This window comes from Tachypleus tridentatus, chromosome 10 (genome assembly GCF_004210375.1).
Source record: "Tachypleus tridentatus isolate NWPU-2018 chromosome 10, ASM421037v1, whole genome shotgun sequence".
In the NCBI taxonomy this organism is placed as follows: Eukaryota; Metazoa; Arthropoda; class Merostomata; order Xiphosura; family Limulidae; genus Tachypleus; species Tachypleus tridentatus.
Genome location: NC_134834.1, coordinates 89,307,391 through 89,331,078, shown reverse-complemented (window position 1 = coordinate 89,331,078; position 23,688 = coordinate 89,307,391). Strand labels below are relative to the sequence as shown.

The 23,688-nt window shown below is 34.5% G+C and overlaps 1 protein-coding gene across 1 annotated transcript; it reads right to left on the bottom strand.

The window, feature by feature from the left end:
- LOC143228394 (uncharacterized) lies at window positions 1-23,558 on the bottom strand. Its single transcript, XM_076459658.1, has 6 exons — window positions 23,443-23,558; window positions 22,172-22,259; window positions 19,036-19,137; window positions 16,472-16,615; window positions 15,926-16,021; window positions 1-15,573 (listed from the first exon to the last, which is right to left on the bottom strand). Exons 1-6 carry the CDS (start codon window positions 23,556-23,558, stop codon window positions 15,352-15,354), a joined length of 768 nt encoding a protein of 255 aa, XP_076315773.1. The 3' UTR covers window positions 1-15,351.
- Between the last annotated feature and the right edge of the window lie 130 nt (window positions 23,559-23,688).

The following is a 23,688-nucleotide window of genomic DNA, read 5'->3' as shown; positions in this document are numbered from 1 at the left end:
TTTGTTTCGTTTTTTTATTTTCAGATTAACAACAAAGAAATGTAAAGGTTAAATAGTTTAACACTAATACAATGGAATATATTCTCAATGTTATTATGCACTTTAAAAAGCCCTGAAACTGTGTTTCTCAAATGTAGTTATTATGCATGTTTAAAGTCAGAAATAGTGCCTGTTTACAGTTTAAATTTTTGATGGCAAACCCTTCCTTCCAAAGAATAATTAAGTCTTTGCCATGTTTAACAGTCAAGCAACTTCTCTGAGAATTGAGACTGATTATGGAAATTATATCACATTTAAAAAAAAATAAATGTCTTTATATTTTTCAAAATAGCATCCAGTAATAAAACTACATTTCACAACAAAAAATAACAGTAAAACAATCAAATATGAATTTATTTGAGCTAAAACTAGATATTAATTAATATTAAGTATACTATTTCTAAGTTTAATGCATTTTAGTCAAATACACTTCAACAGGCAAAAGGAAAATTTAAAGGATATTAGTGATACCCTCCTGATATGCAAGTCCCATAAATGCACAAATGTATATTTCATCCAATTGATTTACTTTGCATCCAGGGTACACATCTTTTCTAACATGACCACTGACTACATATTGAAGTATCTAGGTCAAATCAAGAGATTAAGTTAAAAGGTAGTTAAACCATTTCATTATTTCAATATATTTGCTGTCTTGTGCTCTACCAGTGTGTCACAACTGACTTTTAGATATGGACTACACAAGACACCAGTGGGTCACAGACAATTATGTTTCAAAGTCCAATTTTTCTTGTGGTGCATGGATTTGGGATACTGAGTCTGTTTCTCAGCACCATTTGAATGTAGCAGTTAATGTGTTAAAGGGACAATGTTCAATTGAAGTTTCATTCAGCATAAGAAGACAAAAAATGTTTTCACATTCCTCCTGAACATTGAAGAAAGGTAGACTTAAATAAATTTTGGGTAGTCTTGCTCCAGAACACAATGATTGAGTGCAGGTGAGTGTGAATATTTGCAGCTTTTTAATTACAAAATTTAAGCATTAACCACACTTTCCCAGCTAAACAATAGTTGTGTGTGTGTTGCATGTCTTTGAAAACTAAATATTGAATAATTCTTTAAATAAATTAATATGAAATTTTTGTTTTGTTTATATAATTAAGATAACATTTTCAGTTTTATTAAACTAACACAATATTTCAAAATTTTTTAGAGTCAATAATACATTAAACTTCATATACAACTCACATGTGAAAGATCAAAATGACAAAAATAAAACATTTAAATGACTGTATGCACTTACTAAGTAAAAATATGCACAATATATATACAGAATTTCATAAAAAATACTAAGTATATCCTAATTTATAAATAAGAAATTTAAAAATAAATACATATTATGCAAGTTTATTTACTTAATACAATTACTTCACGGCATTCAGTAACTCTACAAGTTGGTCATAGCTTAAATGAGGTTTAATTGATAAATTTTCCAGTTCTTGAGAGCATTTTCTCACTAAATCTCCAAGTTCAAAATTGCACAACTTTTTCTGAAAACAGTAATTAATACCTACGGTTTACTTATACACGTTTCTTAATTCAAGATCAAGTAACAACCAGAACAAATAAATTGTATCTTTATGATGAAACAAAGTTGAATGGACAGAAACTGCCTGATGTAGAAATACTAATGTAAAGTACGTCATTTCAAAAGTCATCTACCTTTCGTCCTCAGGTCAGAGTGTCAAATTCATACTCAGATTGTGGTAGGACTTTAGGTTTCAATTTTATTTACCAGGGGTTGGTGGCACCTATCGCTGAAAAACAATCAGGAGTGCTCAGAAGCCCTTCTCTTCATCCTTCTCATGGTTTAAGTTATACTTGGGGGGCAGTATGTTAAGAATTGCCATGAGAAAATAAAATGAATAAAAAATAATTACATAAGATAAGAAAAAAGGAAATAAATTATATGCACTCATGCAGAGGGTGTTCCATTGAGGAGAGTGGCAGAGGTTGTGTCGTAGAAAGTGGAGGACAGAGTGAAAAATTTGGTTGTGGGTGGAAAATGGGAGTACCCAGAGAAAAAACCATTTTCACTAACCAGACACTGAATAATTTATTTGGTTAGCACCTGAGCTGAAAGTAAAAAAAAAATTGGGACATTAAATATATCAACTGTGTTAATGTCAGAGGTTTAAGTTTAGTAAATTATATGGGGACAGATGGGTGTGCCATATTATTGGGGTGTCAGAGAGATCTGTAAACTATTTAATGAGTTACAATCAACTGCATTTTTTGTAGAAATTAGTAGTCAGATTGAGGATTCTGTTCTTAATGTGTAGGATGTCACTAATCTTGTAAACGTAATTAGTAGGAGCTTAGGATGGTTGGCAGAAGGCTATTTTGACTGCTGTGTTTTGTAGGGACTGAAATTTTTTGCATAGATGATCGGACATGTTACAGGACCATACTGCTGTATTCAGTAGTACATCTTATGTACATTTTATAAATGAACATGGTGTTAGGGAAGCATCTTTTGTGGATTCCTCCTATTTTTCCTGAGGTAAGAGACTCTGGTTGATTGTGGGATAGATGTTGTTAATGTGTGTAACCATTTTAATTTTGGGTTGAAATAAATTGCAAGAAAGTTCATGTTCTTGGAAAGTGAAATGTTTGTGTCATATAGGTTAATTTTGACCTTGGGAAGTTTTCTTATTGTTTGTCTAAAACATCTGTAGAATAGAATAACTTGGGTTTTCTTCATGTTGAGTGCCACGTGTCACTTATCACCTCTGTGACAACAATGAGGAAGGTCTGGACTTGCCACGCATCTGCAGAGGGGTTACTCGATGTGCTCCAGATAGCAATGTCGGCAGCATATTGTGAGGAGTGTCCCATGTTAGATTTGAAAAAGCATATTAGTCTGTTTGTGATGATTTTTTCTTATAGTTTACTGAGATTGTTTAGGAGACTAATAGATCTATAATTTGATGGGTCTTTTAATTCTTGGCAGATTTGGGAATGAACCTTCCAGCATGTAGGGTAGTAACCATGGGAGAGAGGATAGTTAAAAAGAATAGCAAGATATTTCAGGATGTCTTCTGACAGGTTTTTGAGAATGGGATTGCTGATGCCACCTTCCCTTGAGGCAGTGTTAAGATGTTTTATATTTACTTTTAATTCTGCTGTTGAGATCAGACAGAAAGTGAGCCTGTATCCAAATGGTGGGTTAATTGTTTCAAACGTGGGTGTGAATAGTGCTTTGTGAGGCTAAAATGTTCTTTACTGAAATTATTGAGGTCTGGCATGGTAAACGATTTTTCAAGGTATTTGGCAAATAACATACATTTGTCCTTATCTGTAGATGGAAGTTCGTTTTGTATTTTATATTATGAATGTTTTGCTGTAGTGCCAAGTGACAGATAGACTTACATCTTGTCCAGAATTTGTAAGGCTGATTTCCGGGTTGATCAATCAACAAATAGAAGTTTTCCCAGTGAGACTCTAGTTGTGTTTTTAATCAGTTGTTTTATAGTGTTTTTCTTATGGTTTATTAGAGTTTTGAGGTGTGGATCACATGTGGTTATGAACAGCCTGAGAGAGAAACATCTATCATTATGTGTTTGTAGATTTCAAGCATTAATTTTCAGTGTTTAGTGTTGATGGTATGGTTTTTTATGGGAATAGTGGCATCTAAGGCAGCTTTGACAGTCTCAGTTAAAGTTTTGGTCATATTATCTAGCATGTCAGGGAAGTTAATGGTTGTGTTTTCTAGATAGTTTTTTTAATGTGTTCCACTTGGCATTGTTGAAGTTGTACATTAGGTGGCTTTTGTAAGTGCTGGTGTTGTGTTTTTGGAATAGGTCAAATGAGATGGGAAAGTAATCTCTGCCAGTGTGTTCATTAACAAGTTAGAGATGTGGTTGCAATGTAGGGGGTGATTATAGCTAAATTGAGGATATTGTCTCCAATGTTTCCATCAGTGTGCATGTGTGTGAGTTGGAAATTGTTAGTACAGATAAAGTTGTTCTTGAGGACAACATTTTTTAGGATAATTCTGTTCTTATTGTTAGTTAGATTTGCATAGGAAGTATTTGATGTTTTGAATTGAGATCACCCAGTGTAACAATGTGGTTATAACTTTAACCTACTGTAGCACATAATTACATGTCAAGTGTAATGTTAGGACTAATGGGTGTGAAGTTTTTGTCGGTAATTTTAGACATAATTAGTTTGTTGTTACATGGTAGAGGGGAGTCAAAAATAGTGACTTTTAAAGAATGTTTGTAAAGTGATACCTCTACAATTGTTAGATTGTGGGATGGTTTTAATTTTGTAGACTGATAAGTTAAAAGAGTAGTGTGTTTTGAAAAGTGTTTCATTTATGGAAATTATGTCCAAGTTTAATTTGTTGGAATGTTCATAAAGTTCAAGCATTTTCCAGATTAGACCACCTTGAATGTTTACATATAAAATAGAAACCATTTTAGTTCACCTGAAGATAGTTCTAGCATGTTTTTTTGTTAATGTTTTCAGTGAGGAAGACTGGATCTGGGTTCTCAAGGTCCAGGTAAAAGTCAGCTGTGAACATATCTGCTTTTACAGCTCCAGGACCACATTCACTGAGCTGGAGAAGCACATCATCAGGATGTTGGTGCTGAAAGTGACCAGACATTCAATTAACCCTTCTTTGATCCTCCTAGGTTTTCTAGAAGTAGTGTCAGTGTGCTGTTGATTAGGGGTTGCTGGAATCGCTTGAAAGCGGGATTGGTTTCCATGTTGATGGGAAGTTCATGCTATGGTGTTGGTGTAAGTTGATGGTCTCGAGAAATTGTTGTGACTTAAACTGGTCTGACGTGGCATGCAGTTGGATGCAGTGGTCCTAGAAGAAGGTTTGGTGTTGTCTGAGGAGTGTTGAATGTCTTTATTTTGAGTTCAAGCACTTGCTGGAATTTAGGGCAGCCACAGAAAGAAGCAGGGATGCCAACCCTGGCAATTACTGCAAGTTGTGTTGTCTTGTGGTTTGTCACATTGGCCAACATGATGAAGGCCACTGCATCAGATGCAATGTGGGGTGGCTTCACTGGCAAATCAGATATGGCCAAAATGTTGGCAGTTGTAACATTGTATTACAGAAGCTGTTGGAGTGGCTTTCATGGGTTCGATAGGATACTTGGTGAACCACGGGATGCTTCTATTCTAGATTAAGTCTTGGGCTGTCTTGTGGTCTTCTACAGAGATCTTGATGAGAGGGGTGAGCTGGCCAAGTTTAAAGTACTTGACTCTCTCAATGCTGAGTTGTTCAATGTTTGCAGAGGCAAGATTTTTCTTGATTTCTTTGAGGGAAATGTCTAAAGCAATTCCCTTTATGATGATGTGAGATCTGGACTGAGGGTCACCCGGAACAAGAATGGTGATTTTTGTCCCTTTGAAAGGAGTACCAGGCTATGGTTGGAGAAGTTTAACATAGTCCTGGGGATGGCAGCATTTGATAACTATGCCACCTTTAATGAGACATTTGACCTCAGAGAACTAAATGCTTGTAAAGGACGATTTAATTTCCCTAGTGATGTCAGGCTGTTTGTATTCTATTGGCATACCTTCTAAGATTATAGCTGGTTGGCTGCATGTAGATATAGTTGACAGTTTCTTGGGAGAATATTTGGCAGGCTCCTGGGTAAGTTGGTTGGAGACTGGATAGGTTACTGTATCACTATCTGCTGCAGAGGAGTTAGCAGGCTTGTCTCTCAAGGTAATTTTCTTCATTTGTTAAGTAGGTAATGACTTTTTGGGCTAGCATGTGTAGTAGAAGAGTGGTTATTGTCGTTGAATTAGTCATTTCTAAAAATTGACAAGGAAAGATCAGAATCTGGTTTTCTTTGATAACTTTCAAGGCACAAGGATGCAGGATTGCAAAGCACTCCTGCAAAGTGAGTGCTGGTCGCATTGAGTAAGTAATATGCTTAGCAATATTACTTAGTAATATGAGCAAGAAGTCCTGACAAGGATTGTTTGCTCAAAATTCAGAGTCAGTACCAAGAACTATGAAGTTGCAGGAGAAAATCCAAGACTGTAGCCGCTGGTAACAAGAGGCAAACTGAGAACCGAAGTTGTGGAGAATGTGTTATGATTAGTTGGTTTATTCATATTTCTGATTGGTGGAGACTTCCTGTAGATTCAACTGATAATAGCCACAGCTTACTCACTTCTAGTCTGGAAATTATTTCTTTCCTATACACAAAATATATTTCTGAAAGGTTCTTCTCTACTCTCACAAGATTAGCTATTCTCATCCAATGCTGCCCTCTATTTTCAAATGTTGTCTTTATATATGCTACAAGCCTTCTGCTCTTTCCAATTGGAATCAAATGATTTCAATGTGTCTCATATAAATCATCATACATCACTTCTTCACCCAAAGGTTGGTTGGTTGATTAGGTGTTTTATGGCACAAAGCAGCTAGACTATGTGCACCAAACATCCAGTAAAAAGTTAAAATTAAAGTAAATTTAAGAAAATTCATAAAAGGAAATTAAGGTAAAACAAAACAGAGTTAAAAAACAACATAATAGCATTAAAACCAATTTTTACATCTAATCTACAATGTTAAGGAAAAAAAACTACTGTAATACAAGTTGTAAAGGACTTTCTGTAGCATAAGTGTAATTATCATAACTTGCCAGGAAGACAAACAGGTAAGTACAAAAACCACCATCAGTCACCTGAAGTTGGCCTTTGCAGTCCTGGTTCCGAGTTGTTTGATGTTATGGCCATTTTTAAAAAGTAATAAAAGTTTTGAAAGACTTATAGCAAAATTTTAATAATAACTTGCCAGGATGACTAACGGGTAGTTCAAACAGCAGCGTTAGTCACCTGAAGTTGGCCTTTCCAGTCCTGGTTTCGAGTTATTTGATGTTACAGTCATTTTCTAATTTCAAATCAAACTAGATGGACTGTGATTCTTAAAAGGGAATCACATTAAAAAAATATAATGTATAAATTAAAAAAAAACTTAAATGCCATTAAAACGATAAATGGCCTTTAAAAAACTAAAAACATTTCCAAGGTTGACAGCATTACCATCACCAATAATATGGTCTAACATTATGGACAAACCCTGGGACAGAACATGTTTAAAATGGTGCCATCATTGAGAGTTGTAAGGCAAGAAAGTTAAATGTGGCTTATAGTGATCTGAGTGTTACATGGAATACACATTGGTGCATCAGTTACAGAAGCATATAGTAAAGATAGTTGCAAACAGCAGAGATGCAGAGAAGGTTCATGAGACTATGTATAAGTTCTGAACTGGGGAAGTGCAGAAAGCTCCAGTGCAGACCTAAAGTCCTTGATGATGAATAGGGTCCAGCATCTTCAAGGTCAAGGTTCTGGCAGAGCCAGAGACCAGTGATCCATAATCGAGTTTTGATCGAATAAGAGCATGATATTTCTTTAGCACAGAACATTGATCTGCTCCCCAAGTGGTGAAAGAGAGAACACAGAGAATGTTCAGTGCTCTTGTACATTTGACCCGTAGCTGCTTGATGTGTGGTATACAGGTCAGCTTAGGTCAAAGATAAGCCCCAAGAACTTTGTCTCACGAATTACATGCAGCACAACTTCACCAACACGGACTTCAAGAGCAGGATGAATACCCTATTAGCAGCAAAAGTGCATGAGAATGGTTTTGGAGAGAGAGAAGTTAAAGCCGTTTGCTGTGGTCCACTTCATTAAATGATTGAGGGCAGTCTGTAGCTGCAGCTCAATATACCTCATGTTCGATGACTGATACAAGACGTGAAAGTTCTTGACACAGAGCCCGCTTGCAACAGTAAAAGGGAGTTATTCAGTGATAACATTAATCTTTATACTGAAAAATGTGACACTCAAAACACAGCCCTGAGGAACTCCAAACTCCTGTGGAAAAGTGTTCAAACCCACACGAACTTAGAATCTCCTGTTCATTAAAAAATGAGCAAATGGCCATGTAATCCATGTATATGAAGGTCTCAGAAAGTGCCATACTTCCATGTTCTATCATAAGCCTTTCTCAATGTCAAGGAATACTGATACAAGATGTTGTCATTTGAGAAAGGCTTCTTTGATTAACATTTCAAGAAGAATCAGATGGTCCACAGTAGAGCACTGTTGTTAGAACCCACACTGGGTGAGTGAGAGGAGGTTGTTTGATTCAAGGAACCAAACAAGATGAGCATTAACTATCCTCTCTAAGGTCTTACAGAGACAGCTCGTCAAAGCAACTGAACGGTAGTTTGAAGAAATCTTGGGATCCTACTCAGGCTTAGAGAAATGTAGAACAATAGCCTGGTGCCAGACATCAGGAAAAACATTCTCCTGCCAGATCCAGTTAAAAACAATCAGAAGAATAGCAACAGAAGCAGGAGATGGATGGTGCAGCATTTTATAGTGTATATCATCAGGTCCAACTGATGTACTGCCAGACCGATGAAGGGCCAGTATAAGTTCCACCGGTGTAAAGGGAAGATTATAGTGATAGAGACAATTAACTTGAAAGGAAAGAGGTGATTGCTTTGCTTGAGTCTTGATGGCTAAGAAGGTGGAGGAAGAAGCAGAAGTGCTAGATATTTGGCAAAAGCTTTCACCTAGAGTATCAGCAATGCTCCAGGTATCAGCTACTTCCTGGCCATCAGAGAGCAAGATCGAGAGAGGGACAGAATTATATTGCCCACTGACTTTTCAAATCTCGTCCCATATGACTTTGGAACTGGTGGTAGAAGATATGCTGGTTGTGAACTTAATCCAAGATTCTTTCTGGCTTTGACGTCTTACCCACCGAGTATGTGCACAGGCTTGCTGGAAAGTGATGTGGTTTGAGAGTGTGGGATATGTACGTAAATTATCTCAGGCCCATTTTTGAGCCTACTGTGCCATGTGGCAGGCAGGATTCCACCATGGATGAGTATATACTGGAAAACGTGTTGAAGATTTAGGAATGCATTGAGCAGCAGCTTGTATAATACAGTCAGTTACTGCTGCCACACAGTCGTCTATTTATGGCTTACAGATGATGACAGGATCAAATTCTGTGAGAGCAGCAAAAGAGGACCAGTTTGCATGATCCAGCATCCATTGGGGCATGCAGGTGGCAGGGTGGCATCGACTACGGCCAGTCTCTTTGAAAATTATAGGAAAATGATCACTACCTCGTAGATTATTGTCAACCCTTCATGAAAATTAGAGAGTAGTGAAGGGGAGTAAATTGAGAGAACAATAGCAGTAAAGGACTGACTAGGTGCATGAAAATAAGTAGAAGAACCAGTACTGAAAAGAGAAAGATTGTGATCAGAGAGCAACTGTTCAATGAGAGCATCAAGGTCTGATTGATCATATGTCTCTCCAGGCAATAGGTAGAGAGAACAAAGAGTGATGGTATGACCCAAAAACACATGGATGTTATGGCCTACAAGGGTGTGGAGAGTAGCAAAGACTGGTTGGGGACATGCTGATCAACCAACAATGCCACCCATCCATGCACTCGTCCATCACACAGCCTGCCATTTCTGTACAAAGAAAACTACCAAAAGGTGACTACTGGTAGATTTCAAAAATGTTTCCTGTAAGGAAAGACACAAGATGGTCGGAAGTAATCAGTGTTTTCATATTGTCCAGATTAGAACATAAACCTCGATAGTTCCATTTTATCAATCATGGTGGCAATTTTTAGTTATGTGTAGACAAATTGGGTGGAGAACCCTTCTGTTTACAACTACATCTTTTTTTCTTTACTGTCTTTATTCGAAGGTCTACTGACCTCCATGGATCTTGCCCTAGTTCAATTGGCCATGTCTTTGCTGTTGGAAGAGGATTCCAGTGACTGAGGACAGGAACGAATGATTGTTTTGCATCTTGGAGTGGGAGAAAATGTATCCAAGGAAATGTCTGAACCCAGAACCAAAGAAAGTGGATCTTTGGATTTGTTGTAATGCATGTAAGGGACAGAGATGGGTGTTGAAGTGAATTTAACAACTTTTTTTTAACCATGGAGATCAAAAGACTTTCATTTGTTTTGAGAATGATTCTTTTGGAGGCACAGAGAGATCTGTCTGCACTTCCACTGTAGTAGTGGAATGAAATGCAGCAGCATATGTCCAAGATGAAGTGGTGGACAGCAACTTTCAAGCCTCAGGATAAGTAATGTTATGAATCATTTCCAAATGCTGCACCTATTTTTCTTCCAACCATTTAGAGCAAGAATGAAAGTAGGATGGGTAAGAGCCATTGCAATTGATACAATGAGGATCCGTTTTACATTCAAAGGCATCATGGTCCTTGCCACCTCAACAAGCACGTCATGGGACCACGACACAACATCTTTGCGTGAACGAACCACTGACACTGGAAACATCTGAGAGGATTTGGAATGTATGGCCATACCTTGCAATTAAGATAACCTGCTTTGATGATGGCAAGTGGACACAGTAATGTAAATGTCAGAATGAAGACAGTGGTCAGCATTATAATTCCATCTTTGCTAGTGGAGATACACCTCACTGCAGAAACTCTCAGCTGGAGAAACCAGCGAGAAACTCTGGCTTGAGGATGGTCTTCAAATACCTCTCAATAATAACTCCTCATGATGAATTCAAAGTAGCATGACCCACAACCTCAATAGTTATATCCCCAATTACCTTTGAATGCACTGTTGAGATGTAGATGTTTCCACCAATATGTCACCAGATTGAAGCTTCTTTACTGACTTTGGAGAGCCAGCAAGTCCCTCTAGTCCCTTCTGAATGAAAAAAGGAATACATTTACCTTGGAGGTTTGTCTGAAAGAGAATGTAGTATAAGAAAATGAGGTACAGGTGTAACAGATGTTGGAGATTGCTGCTCAGAATCTTTCTTCAAGATATGGTCGTTTATCTATGGACTGTTTTTCACTATTTTATTTAAATTTTTATTTGGAGGATCTATAATAAAGAAAGGAATATTTCAGTGCCCATTGACCCCACCCACCATGGAGCCCTACAAGGGGACACACTACAATGCCAAACAAGGACACTGCAGCAACTCCAGGGTTTCGTGAGCTCTATACCCAAACACCAGCATTAGATACAATGCCAAAAATACTTGTTGAAAACATCCAACATTGGTACTTGTTTGACTCTAGCCCAAGTGGACCAGCCGAATGACCCAAGGGGCCACCCTGAGGGTGCCCATCTACAGGAATTCAAGGCCAATGTGGTGTGTTAAGGTTGGACCCATCAACCACCAGGATCCTCTCCTTCCCTTCACAGATCATCATGCATGGCAAACACGTGGGTGGATGTTTAGATCCCAGAGGAGGTGAATTGAAAGAACAGAACATTCCCTCAGAGGTCCTCACACTACATACAGGAGCATGACATACATGATGCATGTGACTATGTGTATATGCCTCTGCTGAACTATTACTTCAAAATTTTGCAGAAGATGAAAGCACTGAAAGAAATTGAAGGGGAAAGGTGGGAAGTACCTATCAAAAATACATTTTCAGTGTAGGAAAATAACTTTCAACACAATACTTCCCTCCACTCATATGATAAGCTATATAACACATTGATAACACCAGTGTGAAAGAATGATGGAAGTTCCCCCACAAGCACCCAAAGATCTGAGGAGGGGAACCTCAATGCTTTTGAATCAGGTGTTCTCTTTGCCCATTCTTGAAACATGCAGTGGAAAAAGAGAGAAGCACATTCAAGTGGGAGATAACTGTGATCTTAACCACCAAAATAGGTGTATGGCATATGTAACTTAATTTCACAATGTAAAGAAGTAGGTAAAACAACAGATGTGTTCCTAGTGTAGAGTGACAAGTGTGAGACAGGCTGTGTTTAGTAAGTCAATTACATCCAAAATCTATGCCATTGAGAATCGACATTCACGTGGGGATAGGATGAAGATCATACCATCTTCACCTCAAATCCAAGAGACCAGGGAGAATCTAGAACTACTCTGACTCCTGAACATGACATGTTAGTTTTGACCTATGGATCCAAGGACCCAACATCCAGTATTGAAAGAATGTCTACATCATACATAAAATTTCCCAACAGCGGAACTGACTGGAACCACCTGAAAAGCAATAACATCTTCATAATAAGATACAATGAGGGACAGCAAATGGGAAAGAACCAGAACAAGCCCCCTTACTTCCACTGTGACTCACAACACAAAAGAATTATGATTGAAGAAAGAATATAAACAATAATAAGCATGTGAAAACTCATGATGATTGGTTTTACTCTAAATTCAGAACATAGCTACAGAGTACAAACATCCACATGGATGTAGGATGAGGGCTCCCAGTTGAAGGAGTTAACTGCAATTTTGTGTTTCACTTTTTTTGTGAGTGTATATTGCATATTGGAGGATAGCATATCATCTACACTCACAGAATACCACCACTATACTCAGCTCTGAATGGTTTTTGTCATCTTTGTGTGGAACCCATTAAAGATGGTGCCTCCATGGTCAACTACCCCAGCAGCTTGGGACTTGAAAGGGGTAAGGACTCCTGTACTCCACTTGAAGTAAGGGGGAGAAAATGCTGTGGAGAGTGGAGGAATGTCATCACATTGAAACCTTATGCTGAAAAGCAGACCATAAGTATTTATTCAGTACAATGTATGACAGTGATGGGCAGCTAACACCTTCTGCTTTACCCACTGTATGATCTGGACAGACACATTATGAAGCAACAACATCATGAAGTTATTCATCTACAAGTGATACTGTAGAACACCCCATCTCAACATCAAACATTATGAAGCCATGGAAGATAAAGTGCAAGTCAATGTGACTGTAGAGTGCTGATTTCAAGTCAAAGAATGCCTATTTTGAAAAGAAGACCACATCAATTTATTCAATACAAAGCAAGGCAAGGATGGGCAGCTGTACCCTTCTGCTTCACCCACACAATCCACAGGTGTTATGGTCTGGAATGGGTAAGTTTATCAAGAAATGATATCATGAGGTTATTCACCTACAAGGATCTTATGGAACACCCCAACTCAGCATTTAGCATTACAGAGCCATGGAAGATAAAGAGTGAGACAACACAGCTGTACAGTGCAGACTGCTATTTGAAGAATATCTGGTCAGGCACCATTCATCACAGAACAAAATTCGTGTATTGAGTAAATGAAGCAAGCACCTATGAAAGGAAAAGAAAGTTGAATATAAACATACTCAGTCAAATTTGTACTAAAACCTGAGGAATGGCCACAGGTGGAAGAAGAAACCATATATCATGATATATATGATATTATTATATGATATCAATAATGGGAGACAAACATATTAAGTGTAGTCCACATACCCAACAGTAGGATTGCCTTCAATGGTTGATGAGGACAAGATGTGAGGGAAAAGATGAGCTTTTGAGTCTAACGAAAAGACACATGGAACAAATTCCAGGAGGAATAAGCCAATCAAATAAAAAGCCGAACGCAACTGCTACTAGATTGAAAGTACTACTCGGAATGTGACACAAAGTGATGATTGTTGTGCATGTGTACCCAATATAATAGTCAGCATTCAAAAACAGAGATCTTGACCTGGTGATTGATATGTGTTACTACAATAGAATTATAAGAATGAATGATTGCCAGGCAATGTATAGCAAGAGGAAGGAAGTGACTCAAAACCTAATGGACTGGGAGAAGCTTGAGAACATTGATATGCAAAGACCTTTTGTCTACAGAACAATACCACAAAGCCTCCTGATGATTGACCCAATCACCCTAGCCCTGAATGGACGTGTCTGAGAAAGATGGAAATTCAAATGAAAATGAGGAAGAGGGATGCCTGCCAATATACCAGTCTTATCTAACCACAAATGCAGATCATCCACTAGGGTAAGAGGAAGGGTGACAAGATCTGAAAAAGGAGTCTGAGCAAGATACCACTGATTGTGAAGAGCCTATTGAATGAATTACATATGAGCACCACTGAGAGGAGTTAGTGACATCATTAAAGACCAAATTCCCAAAAGCAATAGAATCCTCACAAGCAAAATATGAGGAATGTGAAAGGGTGTGACAAACTAACAGTTCATTGGAAAAAAGTTGTAGAGAAGAAGATTGGACACCACTGAGAGAAGTCTCAAAAAAGACACCCAAGTAGACAAGATGTTGAATAGGCTAGAGAACGGCCTTTTCCCATTTGATTAATGACCCCACTCGAACAGCCACTAAAAAGAGGTAATGACTATAGCTAACCATCTCCAGTTTGGCTAAAAGAAGCCAATTATCCACATAATGGTGGAAGCACAACCCTATAGCATGAATATGGTGAGAAAAGCTCTGTCCACCTGGCAGAATTATAAGGAGTAGATGCAAGTCCAAAAGGAAGGGAGCAAAATTAATAACTGTCCCTTGATGAATGAACAAAATATGCAGTTGAGCCTGTTGTCTTATAGGGACATGGGGATGAGCACTGGTGCCATCATCCACAAATCCAAAGAAATGGAAAATAAGCAATCCAACTCCTCATCAATCTGATCAGTTGGTTTTTTTCTGGAAGTGGGATGAGATACACAGACAGAGGATGAACAATATAATGTTCAATCCTGTGGTGAATAAATATGGAGTAATCCTCCACTGGATTGCCAATGCCTAAGATATTAAACATAACACTAGTCACAGTTGTGAATCCTAAAGTGGTAACATGAATTTCTGAATTCATAATGAAGAAAATTCAATCTATAATCAAAAGTATAAACAACACTGCAACAGCATTAAACTGGGATTAAAGTGAAGATACAGTCTTAAGAGAACCTAAAAGTGAAATAAATGAAGACCACTTCATAAATACTGTGATGAAGAAAGCAAAATTTTAGATGTAGAAAACGGAACACGTCTGAGACCAAGCACTGCCAAGCGAGAAATGACAGTTTGGTAAAGGTATATAAATGTAGAGTTACATGCATCACGTGTGTTATGCTCCTATTTGATAGAGAAGTAAAGCGAGTTACATGCATCACGTGTGTTATGCTCCTATTTGATGGAGAAGTAAAGCATGATGATTTGTGAGAGAGATGCTGGAATCATTCAATTCCAACAGAAGAAAGCAGAAGGCTTGTGGCCTGCATTAAGAAAAAAAGTTGCATATAGAGGGCAGTACTGAGTGAGAATATCCAATCTTGTGGAAAGAGGGAAGCACCATATTGGAATCTCTGTTTAGTTAAAGTTTCATTGTGTTAATGTAAAATAACTCTAAATTTTCTTGCCTTCAAATATTTGTCTGTGTCGATGATTTTACTTTCTTCTTGGTTTATTTTATCTCTAGTTGACATGGCGTGTTCTGCAATGGCTAAATTTTGTTTTTATGTCTTGTTTTGTCTTGAGTCTTCTTCCTCGGTATCCAATGTGGTATTACGGGAACATATATTTTCATAAATGACGTTTTTGCATTTCTCATTGGTGTCTGTTTTCACCAGAATGGATCTTAATGCCTTGTAAGAGGTGAGTAACCCATGATTACTACTGGCTGAATCTACAGGATAAACCAACCAGTCATAACACACTCTCCACAATCCACCAGAATACTATAAAGACAGACAAAACTAGACATACACACACTGACCTGAAGATAAAAGGCAAAAACACTTTGAAAACATTGTCCTCCACACTTGCTATTCATTTAACTTAGTTTCATTAAAAATACTCTGCCTAAACAATATACCAAAGAATGTGTATCTTTAATTACCCAAAAATAAGCTATTAAATTTAAGTACAGTTTATGTATTCATGTAAATGATAGTCTAAGTAGGTTGTTCAACTGTACATCTCATGACAACCCACAAATAAATGCTCCAAGTTTTAATTTTTACCTGCAAACATAAATTAAATGTAAGTTTCTTTCAAAATGGTTACAGCACAATAATTTTATTTACTTACTTTAGAATTACCATTCAGCTTTTCTAGTTCAACATTGATACTGTTCATCCTGTGATGTAGATCTTGCTCCTGCAACCTATCCTGTGCACTGTTGAACTAAAGAAACATGCATTGGAAATTTTATATTACTTGCAAATATTTGTCAAATCTTAAATTTCTTCAGTTATTCTGAGTGTGCTATAAACTACTGTGCTGTTGGTAAGCTTATGTTTAGTTGTTTGTTATACAAATATATAAGTGCGTAAGGTCAGTTTCACTTACTTTGCTTAATGAAACTATTTTTATGCAACTGAGATACACACATTATGCATCTCTACACAAAACTTTGTCACTATAAGATAAACATAACTAAATAACTTGCCCCTTTTCAATTTCATTAGTGCAGATAAAATACATAACAAAATGAGAGTTAAATACATCTAAATGCAGAGTACACTCAACAACTACCTCCACATATGATAAAATGTTACTTCTCAAACTACTTAATGGCTGTAAGAGTGGTACAATATGTATTAAAATAATATAAAAGGAAACAGGTAAACATACCTTTTCTTCTGTTTTCTGATAATCATTTTGTCGTAAACACTTAAGTTTATCCTCTATAGATTCCAGAGTATTTTGTTCTTCTTGCGTGTGAACAAATCCCTCTTCTAGAGGCACTGATAGCTGTAATATAGCTTCACTTTCACTCTGAGCAAATAAAAATAGAAGTTGAAACTATTAGTCTTCATGTATTATCAAAAAAAGAAAACAAAAACACCTGAATCTAACCTTTTGGACGGCATAGTAACTAAATATATTAACTTCTTTTATTATGCATGTAATATGTTATTAGTCAGTGTTAAATGATTTTTGAGTAAAGCAACCAAATAAAATCTTGTATACACCATGGTAGTATCAGCCATTTGATTACTTTATAGATATAAAAGCTAAGATGTTACAAATTAAAGAAAACGTAAGATAAACTTAATGTACATGGATTTTAGTAATTTACTTTTTCTTAGGAAGTAATATATTATGAGAATTAGGTAGTTCTTTGGTTTATTTAAAGCAAATATCATTAATACTTCACTTTGCTGTCATTTTATTAATACACAGAAAATAGCATTGATGTGTCATTTTTAAAATACTGCTTGACAAGTCAGAATTACATTGATACTTTAACAAAATATTAGTTATATATGTTGTGTAACACAATAAACTATTCAGATTAAAAACTAGATAGATCCTTACTTAAATAAAATTAGATGTTCAAAATGTGTTACTCAACTTCTCAGCAAATATTACAAACCATATGCAATTACATATACAGTCATATTTCTGTTATGATACATTATGTTGTATATACATTATTACTATTTACAAATACATTTTTAGAAACTTATTTTTCTTAAAACAAAGAATAGTAAACAGAATTAGAGCAAACAATTATCTTTTGTAGTTACAACATTTATCATTTATTGCTACTTGTCATATGTTGATACGCCTTTAGAAATTTTGCATATGGAGGATATAAAATGAAATATTTTTAGGCTATATATAGACACACACACACTCTTCAATAACCATAAAATCATAAATTACTATATAGACACCAAAGAATTCCATTATAATTTTTCATGTTCAATAACCGGACTTTATTTTGGGTTTTCAGTTTAAATAAATATTAAATTTCAAGCAGGCTAAAGACTTAAATTACCAACACAAAGGTTTTTCTTGAAAGAAATAGAGAGACACCATTATATTTGAAAATAATTGAGAAAACCACTTATGGAACATTCATAGCTTTTCAATGATTATTCATACTTCATATATATAATTAAGTGTATGTAAGGGACCATTTCCAGAAATTGAATTAGGTGAGTGGGTCAACTGTCTTTGATTTAGAACATTAATAGTATCTCAGCATATAGGAAAAATAAGAGGTTTCAAGTTTATATTTTAGCTTTTAAGTACTGATAAGTTGAGTTCCTAATTTATACACAAGTACAGAGTTTGTATTTTGCCGTCACAAACATTTAATGTAAACAACTGCAGCATTCAACTTTCCACATGACACAAAAGTCAATGTTTTGGTGTTAGTTTTTAATATGTACTTTTAAATTAAAAAATTAAATAAAGTATAACATGAACATTTGAATTACAATTTCAGTTTGATACCAAACTTAATGACATGAATTCATAAAATAGTTGTTCAGTAAAATTTTGAATGTAAGTCTACAAATAATATTACAAGGCTTTTAACCTGTGACCCATCACAATACTGTTAACACCAATAAAACCTAAGAATCTAAGATTATGGCTACTGGATCAGTAAAATATATGAGCCAACCATTAGGAAACAAAAAGACTAGACTTTCCAGGATCAACTATAACCACTATTATTGTCAATCAAAAATTTAAACTTAATGACCTTTAAACTTATCAATTTTAAATATCATGCACATACAAATTTACATTTTATAATTTAAAGTACTTTTGTATAGATTATTACTGCAATATTCGTTTAGCTTTTAATTATGCAAATATTGCTGAGCACAATTTATTTTCTGCTAGCCTGCTCTGATTGGCCTTGTTTATAACAATCAAATTGTTCACTCTTATGAAATAAGTAATGCCACATCTCATGCTTCCTTTACTGACTCTTAAGTTTAACTACATGAATCTTTGCATAGAATTTCAATAATTTCCATAACAAGTTTCTTTCTTGTAAAGAGTGAGTGATGATTGCAAACATATTTTCATCCAATAATGCTAACAGATTACAAAATGTTTATTTTCAATGTGACCTATTAAAATTTATGTAGAAGTAATAAATAATTTTCATGCAACTAAACCTTGAAAACATATCACCAGTTCAGTATTTAGATTGTCACATATACAAGACAGCATCATAACAAGCACTTTTCCTCACTCTAAAATATAAACTTAGTTTATAAGATATTTATTTTTTCTGAAACATAAGTAATTATTCATAAAAGTACAATGCTGAACATAATTTGATTCTAAGCATATTTTTAACACTAGGAGGAATCATCATCTTAACTTATATGGAGGAATAACTTTCAAATATACTTTTATATTTCAGGAAAAGCTACAATAGTTCTTACACAATCCCTAAGATCTTCAGCAGTCCAGTCTTGCAATAGTTGATCTAATCTCTGGTTTTCTTGTATTGTTGAAGAGAAGAAACCACAAGCATCCCTAACCAGCTACAAGATTTTTTAATAAATCAGAAAATAAAAAGTAACAATCTGCTAATAAACATATAACACAAAACTAAGACTTACAGACTAAATGACAGATTTAGGGGTTTATTCAACATACTGAATAAGCTAATTATTTACAGATTGAACTAAACTGGATTTTTAAACTTTATACTTTTATCTGTTTCCAAATTATTTTTCTTACATCAGTCAAAGGGTAATCTACATTTTGTACATCAAACCAAGCTTAATTTGCATGTATGTGTAAAAATGTAAAGTAGCTAAAAATATATATTATAACACTTGTAAAACATTTATGGTACTAAGACTTTTTTTCTTATTTTTCTTTCAAAACTTTAATTCTCTTGTGGCAAGACATAAAATAATACCAGATTTATAATTCAGAGAGCATTTGAAACCTTTTACTTCAATTACAAATATACCTATGTGTACATCCATACACTACATATGCATACTTGAACAGAAGTTTTCCATTTGTTAGGTAACTACATAAATCTAAATGAAAAACATTCATCACAAATTTTACACTAGTCAAACAAGTTTCTAATAGTCCATAAAAACTTAGAAACTACTGACTCAGTAATAAGGCCAGTAAAAGATGTATGCTGTTACATTTTTAAAGTCAACATTTATTCCATACACATGACTTTACCAACTGCACACAAGAACAAAGAAAATAATTTCTCCAAAGGAAAATAACTTATTTGGTTTACCTATCCTACATGTATTTCATTAATAACTCATTTAACATTGTGAAAAAATAAATTTTTGACACTTATCTTTCAGCCATTGAATACCCTCATTACTACACTTGATCATTGTAGAACTTTTGCATATATTTTCATTAAGACATTTTAAAGTTTTTTTTTTTAAAGAATTAAACCAGAACAGATTTTAATAACACAGTATAATAAATTTTAACTATGTTCTGTAAACATTATCAACATTCCTTATATCAATACATATTATTATTATTGATGAGGAAGTAGTATCATGAAGCAAGAAAAAAAAAAGTATGCGACTGACTTTTTATTATAAATAATTTATTGCTCATTGTATATCTAAAAACTATTTTTTATTAACTTAAAGAGCAAAGATAAACCTTCACTATAAGCAAAGCTACTTCTTAAATGAGACAGTTTCTCACACTGGTATTTGGTGCTATCTCATGCAGCAGCTTAACAAAATAAATATTAAATGAATGAAGAGAAAATTGTCTAGAAATATTCCATCTACCAGACTACCAACTTATGTACTGACATTCAATGCAAATATGATATCTTTTATGAACATATCTGTCAAATATTCAATTTGTTTCTACTATTCCAACATATGTATGTCAATTATATTTCTGAAGTTATTTTGTAGTCTATGAAAATAATTAATTAGTGTACAAGTTGAGGCTCTTTTTTTGTTTGTTTTTGTGTTCACTTTATTAAATGCCTAAGAAATAACTGAGTACAACAATAACAAGAAAACTGATGTTGTCTTCACTATGCAGATTAGCTTGGTTTCATTGGCATTGTGATAGAACAGATAACATTTGTAAATGTTAAACTTTTAACTCTAAATTATATATGTAAAAATGCCTGGTATGGGTAGAGAAAGCACTATGTAGAGGAGTGCACACCAGCTGTTTTTACATGCATAATTTTTCTCTACAAGTGGGTTTTCTCATATCACGGATTTATACCGAGCACCAAAGGCTGATAATTATAAAAAACAAAATCGGTGAGATGAAAAACAAGAATGTGTGGAATAGAAACCTGAAGGAATAAATTCTGCAAACATGTTGTAATTGCATTGCTTTGTTTCCATGCAAAGACATTAACACACATGTACATAAATGACTCAGTGAACACTATATAATGTTTAGAAAATAATTTAAGTAAAAATATATTTCAGAAATTGTTTTATTTGTTTTCATATTTTATTCTTCCTTTCAAGTACCAATGTCATATAGAAAGATACAATTTCTATAAATTACAATAAAATTGTGACAAAACAAGCAACACACTTAATGCTTAAAATAAAATTAATTTTCTTTTAAATGTTTCTACAGACCATCAGTAAGGCAGAGTATTATCCAGGACTTTTAGGTACCAACATTACACTTATTTTAAATGTGAAAACACCCATAACTTGTAATAGGTTTAACTGATGAAATATGTTCTTTATTTTCATAACAGCAAATATTATTTTTTTTACTATTAAATGTAGCTTGTTTTCTTTATATTTTATAAAGTTATTATGGTGGGTTCTGACTTAACTCATACAAAACCATTGATAACTTGGCCAAAAATGAGCTCAACTTCTTTTATAGACTTTACACTGTGTACTACAGGAATTGTATGTACCATATAAAAATAATATCACAATTTTTGAATATTTTACTTTTTCATATTGTAATAGCTTATACAGCCATGTTTGGTCATATTCTGTGAATATTCCTGCAGAATAATTTCAATTTAAAAAAGATCCACATTAATAATCTTGCTTAATTATATTGATACTGGTTCCCAGAACATTTCTTTGAGATCTGATGTATGAATATTTTTGTCAGGATGGAATGTTTCATACTCTTCCAAAAGCAATAAAGTTTTGGTAGCATCATACTATCTTTGAAACACCAAACAATGTCAAAATGTGATTCTGATACATTCCAGAAGTGACTTGTTGATCTGCATATACAAAACTGTTTTTTCTAACATACTCAGCTCTCTGTACTTCCACTAAAATTGTTTAATGGTAAGATACTAAAAAGCAAATTACTTTTCCTGAGCTAAAAGTTACTAATACAATATTCTAATCAGCAGAGTAGCCAAAAGATTTGAATCTAAATAACTATACAGTGTTAAAATATTGCTTGAAGGGCTTTTTAATGTAAAATAAATCTAGAAACTACCAAGAAACTTAGTTGAAATGTATGTGAAAATCAAAATTCAAGTAACACTTGATGCATCTGTAATGTTGTAACAAAAGAAGCATGGTATATTTCTTGTAAGAATACCATACATACCTCAAAATTTCTTTTGATAAAGTTGGTTTCCAAATGTTGTTCTTTGTGTTTTTCAAGTTTCACTCTCTCAACTGTTATTTTTTTTCTTCTTTATTACCTAGTTCATACAGAAAGATAACTTTCTATGAAAACTACAATAAAAATGTTACACAATACCAACAACACACTTAACACAAAGACAAAACTAAATAACAGTGAGCTTTTACTTCTTCTTACAATTTTTTAAAACATAAATAAAGCAGGGTTTCAAGCACAAAAATTAAATTTGTTTGAAATTTGAAGATACCTTAAATTTCTTCAGTTTTAAGTTTCAATCTAAATCATTTATTATCAGGTGGCATTTACTTAAGTTAATATTTTAAATGCATGTGTCACTCTCAGAAACATTTATCTTGAAGGTTAATAACACTATGCAACACAAATTTTGTTCAAGATATTATGTGTTATTTCTTAATTGCTTATGTTGTAAAAGTACAGAAAATGGCCATTATTCCCTTCAAACTTTGCTTTTGTGACCTGGATAATGAAAAGTTATCAAATTAACCTATTTTCTATGTAAAAATGAGCAAATTTGTACATTTTCATTTACATAAGGTCTGAATAAAACAACATGTGAATCAAGATTTGCATGTCTTTATACTAAAGTTATACAAAAATGAACAAAAATTTTGGAAGTCATTTGGTTTTTGAGATTTGCAAATGTAATGTAAATCACTTTCACATATGAGCCCCCAAATATAGTCTCCCATCATGTTTTTGTTATAATGCTCCCAGGTCATAAAAGCAAAGTTTGAAGAGAAAAATAGGTCTTTTACATTTATTTTATGCATAAGCAATTGGAAAATAACACTTTCTGCCCAAGAACAATAAAAAGGAAAACTTTTGTTAAATTGTGTAATTTATTAACTTAATACATGTGTGCAACCTAAAGTTTTTACATCATATATTTTTCACAGTTTACCTTATAAATTTTTCAATACTACTTTTTTCGTAGGAGGAGTTAAGCCTTATTTCCAAAATCACATAGCATAAACATCACAATCAGAAAAATAAACTATATCGAGCAATTGTGATTTACCAGTTAAACATAAACGATTAACAGTTCAAAGTATTTTTTTTTTTTAAAATAAATGTCACAGTGACAAATTAGTAATGACAAGAAAATATAGCAAACCTAATAATGTAATACCTGGCATAACAGAAAACTAAAGATAGGTCAAGTAAAAACATAAAAAACACCAGCATCAAATACAATGTCCACATGTGTTTGCTGTGCATGGTGACTTGTGAAAGGAGGGAGATGATCCTGGTGGTTGAGGGGTCCCACTCTAACACTCTGCTTTGGCCTTGAATTCCTGTAAATGGGTGGCCATGGGGTGGACCCCATAGGGTCAGTCAGCTGGTCCACTTGAACTATGGTTAGACCCCTCAACCACCAGGATCCTCTCCCTTCTTTCATAGGTCACCATGCATGGCAAACACATGGGTGAATGTTTATATCCCAGAGAGGTAGACGG

What these genes read in the sequence shown, in the direction of transcription:
- LOC143228394 (XM_076459658.1), bottom strand. Translation starts at nt 23,558, where the DNA reads ATGGGGTCCACCCCATGGCCACCCATTTACAGGAATTCAAGGCCAAAG. An exon ending in CTGAAGATCTTAGGGATTGT is followed by an intron (nt 16,616 to 19,035) that starts GTAAGAACTATT and finishes TTATTTGCTCAG; the next exon opens with AGTGAAAGTGAAGCTATATT. An exon ending in AGCTGAATGGTAATTCTAAA is followed by an intron (nt 15,574 to 15,925) that starts GTAAGTAAATAA and finishes CTGTCTTTATAG; the next exon opens with TATTCTGGTGGATTGTGGAG.